The sequence below is a fragment of the Zingiber officinale genome, chromosome 6A (genome assembly GCF_018446385.1).
Source record: "Zingiber officinale cultivar Zhangliang chromosome 6A, Zo_v1.1, whole genome shotgun sequence".
Classification (NCBI taxonomy): domain Eukaryota; kingdom Viridiplantae; phylum Streptophyta; class Magnoliopsida; order Zingiberales; family Zingiberaceae; genus Zingiber; species Zingiber officinale.
In genome coordinates, this window is record NC_055997.1 from 112404957 (window position 1) to 112409768 (window position 4812).

A 4812-nucleotide genomic window follows, 5' to 3' on the forward strand; every position below is an offset into this window, starting at 1 on the left:
CTTATGATCCACAAAAGTCAGTTTCCATGAGAAAAAGAAAGGCAAGAACAAACAACTCCATCAACTTATCAAATTTTTAGACCTTGAATTCATTGCACCTGATCAAGGAAGACCAAGGCGCGTGGAATCCACACTTCCATTAATTATTTCAATAAAATAAATCAATAAATCAAGCCATGACAAAAGTGCTTCCTTCTAAAGAAAGCAAATGGAAGAGCAAGGCATAGAAGACAAGAAAAACATTATTGTTTTTTTTTTTCATAAAAACTATCAAAATATAACGCCATGTATCTTAAAAATTTATGCTTTATTAAATTCAATTGACCTAAAAGAAGGTTGCTTCATAACTTGCAATTAAGTATGATTGGTTGAAGTAAATACTTATGGATGCGAAAGTCCTGTGGATTACCTCACCTCCCCAGCATATGTTATTGTTACTAGGAGAAATCCTCCGTAATTTATGTGTCTGTATCTAGTCGAGGGATTGATGATACTAGACCGTCTGAGATGAATATTATCATATTTTACCACAGAAGAATGTAATATGATTGCAGAGTTGATCACTAATTCAAAAATAATAGTATTTGGCCAATGCCTTTACATGACTTCTAGACTAATTTATCATGAATAATTAATTACTATGCTATTGGTAAAATTTGATGGTTAATACAAAGAAAAAAAAAATACATTGAGGTTGGCATCATCTCCCAAGGCCAGAGATTAAGAATTTGTTAGAAGTTTCTTTTTTGTATTTTTTTCAATACAATTACTATTTTATTGGCTCATCCTCTTCTTCTTCTTGGCCTTAAAAACACATCACCAAGAGAGAACCTCCATTGCAAGCCAAAGGGAGAGAGAGGGATGGAGAACAAGATGAATAGCATCACCATCTCCTTTGTTCTCCTTTTTTGTTTCTCCTCCTCCCTTGTTAGGACTCAATCAGATTCTTGCTCTTCCCGGCTGAAAGTTAGCAACCTCATCCCGTTCGACACCACCACCTTCCACTGCATCTCTGCTTGGAATGCACAAGGCTTCATCCTCAGGGTAGAACCTTTGATGTCTTTAAAATTCAAATACTTCAAGTTGATAAAGACTTAGTTATTGTTATTTTAAATATGAACAGTATGCTCAGACTGGCCAGAACCTTTGGAGTTTCATCCTTTCAGCCCCTGATCCGAATTCCTACATATCAATTGGATTCTCGAGCAACGGGAACATGGATGGGAGCAGTGCTATGGCTGGATGGACTACGTCGACGGGTGGTTCAGGGATTGCAAAGCAATATTATTTGGGGGGAAAGAGCTCGAGCCAGTGTCCACCTGACCAAGGGAACCTACAGTTGGTGCCAAACAAGACAGTGGTTGTGTCACAATCATCACAGCTTTACCTAGCATTTCAAATAGCTGCCTCACAACCTAAGTCGCACCTCATTTATGCAGTTGGTCCACAAGGGACTGTCCCTTCGTCGAGCTACTATCTTCCAACTCACCAGAGCCAAACTTCTACTTCCATCAACTATGCCACAGGTGAGTTTGAGAAGCAGTTGTCTTATTAACCCATGTAACTTTCTAGATTCCTGTTCATTCAGTCAAGTCATTATTAACATGTTATAGTTCAAGTGTTTGTAGTCATTATCATGTTATGGATTCAAAATAAGGTTTTGAATCCATAATTACACAACTAGCAATTTTTTTTTCAATGTAACAAATCCATCTTAAAGTTTAAAAGCTTCATCTTTGTTGAATGAAACAGGGGTGGCTACTAGTGCAGGAAGTGGATTCTCAACTAAAAGATGGCATGGACTGTTGACAATTTTAGGGTGGGGATTACTGATGCCTGTGGGAATAATTATGGCCAGATACTTCAAGCACTATGATCCTATTTGGTTCTACTCCCACATCTCAATCCAAGGTGTCGGATTTGTGCTTGGTTTGGCAGGCATCATAGCGGGCTTCAGCCTCGATGACAATGGTGTATCGAATGTCGACACCCACAAAGCCATTGGATACTGCATCTTGGTTGGTGGCATCCTCCAGGTACATAAATCCATTAAAATTTAAAAATTTTGAATTTGACTTGAGCATGTAAGGAGGTTTGGTTACTTGGGCTCCACTATTGTTCTACAGGTGATGGCATTTCTTATCAGGCCTGACAAATCTTCAAAGATCAGAAGGTATTGGAATTGGTATCATCACTATGTTGGCAGGGGAGCCATAGTTTTAGCAGTGGCTAACATCTTCCTGGGCATATCCATAGCTCATGAATCAGGTTCATGGACAGTGGCTTATGTGATCTGTCTTATCATCTTGGTGATCTGTAATATTGTTCTTGAGGTGAAAAAGTACTTGGCCAAAGATGATGATCTGTAGAGAGGGATAGATCTGGTTCTTTGTATTCTTATCAGTTGTTGCTAGTGTTGCAGAGAGATGTGCTATTATCTATACTACACATTTCACCTTTAGATTCATTATACATATAGTTATATAAATTGATTTGTTTTGGTAGTGTTCAAACTTGTTGACTCCAGGAAAAGTCATCTACTTCTTGGCATGGTCTATATTACTGAAACATGGCATGAGGCAAATGAAGAAATAAAGAGTTTGAATACAAAAGCTATCGTCTAGAATTCAGCAAAAGAACAAAAAGAAAAAAAGATAGTGAACTTGCTAAACTAAATTCAAAAAACATCTAACGATAAAATCCTCTTCATGGATCAAAAGAGGAAGCATGCCTGAAGAGATGCTTTCTTCAATGAAATTACAAGTATCTTTGTAAAACTTCTTTCTTGAGATCTAGATCTTTGTCGGCTTATATACTCTTCAAGTCAGTTCAAAAAATATAGAATTCTGGTTTCTTACTTTGTATTCATGATTATATACTCTTCAAGTCAGTTCAAAAAATGTAGAATTCTGGTTTCTTACTTTGTATTCATGATTTTAGCACGTTTTGTTCATGATTAGAGATCTTCTAAATGTGAACTTTTGTTTAAGATACATTATTTTAAAAGAGGTTTATTGCTAGCCGAAAGCAAATAGTTTGAGCAAACACTTGGTTATAGGGATGGGTATAATTTGGTTAAAATCGGAAAAATCGGCCAAACCGAAAAATTTCGATTTTTTTTGTTTGATGTTTCGGCCGGTTTCGATTTAAGTTTTTTAAAATTCAGTTATTCGGTTTGATTTACTTGTTTAACTCCCAAAAAACTAAAAAACCAAACCAGCTATATTATACTTAAAATATGATTTTTATGGATATTAGGTCATATAAGTGGATTAGTTTCTAATCATTTATAATATAATAGCACAATCAAATTATATATTTATATATTTACTTATAGTTACCGGATAACAAAATTTTAGTATTACTTTAAATTCATAATTATTTTAATAAATTGATATTTTTTCTTTGTCTTTAAACTAATATTTGTAGTAGCATAAAATCAATTTAATTCATTGTATAAACCGTATGTAACCGACCGTATAAACTGGACCGTATTACAATAAAAACCGGACCGAACCGTAATAAAATGATTTGATTTTGGATCAAAAATCTTTAAAATCGAAACCGAAAAAAATCAAATCGTAGTAGAGTAAAACCGGACCAAACCGGCCGATGCCCACCCCTACTTGATTATTCTCGTGGGCTGGCTTCAAAAGAGAGGATTATTCTCAGTTTGTCAAAGAGATTACAAACCAACTTTAAGAAATGTTATAGCTCATCAAAACAATTAGAGAGGAGGGGCGAGAGTGGCGCCCTCAGGAAGATGACACACTCGGTGGAGGAGGAGGCGTTGGCAGATTGCAAGGTAGAAAAGGCGGGTTGGGGCTTCCGACTTCCCCGATGTCTTTCCATGTCTGACGATGGCGGCGAAGGTTTCCCAAATCGACAACGAAAGGAGGAGTAAGAAACTTGGTACGTTGTAAAGATTTCATGGTGGCAAAGTCATTAAATGATCGAATTAATGGTTTCTATTTTTTAAAAAAAGGAGAGAGAACTCATTTTTTCTTAATAATAAAATAAAATAAAATAATCGAATTAAATCATGATAAAATTTAAATGAAATCATTAATTTTCTGTTTGACGGCGAATTTATGTGAGTTGGAATAAATAGTGATATTACAATACAAATAATTACGAGGGACATGTTGCATTCTGCATGATGAATTTATGTGAGTGTATAATATAAAAAATGCTCATCTGACTATTTTAGTAATTAGAGGTGTTTATATATATATATATATATATCGTTTGGTTTGGTTTGGTTTCGTTTGTTTGGATTATTAACAAACGTGCTAGGAAGGAAGTCCTCGAGTAGAAACTCAGATCTGGTTCGTGGATCTTGATCACCAAAGCCTCTCCAATAATAGGTATGGACTATTTCAATCTTCTCCGTTCTTTCTTCGCTAAAACAAATCCGAGATTTCGATTTACTCGTCCTTGCTATCGTTTCGTTTGTGATTTCCCGATGAAATGCTTGTTTTCATAGTGATTGAGTTCAGTTTTTTTTAAGAAAGATAGGTTCTTGGATTGGTGATTGCTGTTAGGCTTGTGTGATCCTAACATCAAATTATGTTTTACCAGGCATTTTGTGAGCCATCTCGGTCCTGCTTGCACTACAAGAAAATTGATTTTTAATGACGAAAACTTAATGAGGGTATGGAAAAATGGTTATTAAAATCATAATTGTTGAAGTTTTTATGAGGGTAAAAATAAGCATGGTTAAAAAGCTAAATTATTAGTGACAAATTTTTAATTTCGTAACTATAGATAACAAATCCCGTCATTATGTGAATACAAAATAAATCCCCTCAT

The 4812-nt window shown here is 35.2% G+C and overlaps 1 protein-coding gene across 1 annotated transcript; it reads left to right on the plus strand.

Annotated features, from left to right (window-relative positions):
* Positions 1–823: 823 nt before the first annotated feature.
* Positions 824–2441, plus strand: LOC121994313 (cytochrome b561 and DOMON domain-containing protein At3g07570-like). The gene is made up of 4 exons (XM_042548391.1): positions 824–1044; positions 1124–1526; positions 1753–2036; positions 2127–2441. Exons 1-4 carry the CDS (start codon positions 862–864, stop codon positions 2367–2369), a joined length of 1113 nt encoding a protein of 370 aa, XP_042404325.1. The 5' UTR covers positions 824–861; the 3' UTR covers positions 2370–2441.
* Positions 2442–4812: the final 2371 nt, after the last annotated feature.

What these genes read in the sequence shown, in the direction of transcription:
- LOC121994313 (XM_042548391.1), top strand. Translation starts at nt 862, where the DNA reads ATGGAGAACAAGATGAATAGCATCACCATCTCCTTTGTTCTCCTTTTT. An exon ending in TTCCATCAACTATGCCACAG is followed by an intron (nt 1,527 to 1,752) that starts GTGAGTTTGAGA and finishes TGAATGAAACAG; the next exon opens with GGGTGGCTACTAGTGCAGGA. An exon ending in TGGTTGGTGGCATCCTCCAG is followed by an intron (nt 2,037 to 2,126) that starts GTACATAAATCC and finishes ATTGTTCTACAG; the next exon opens with GTGATGGCATTTCTTATCAG.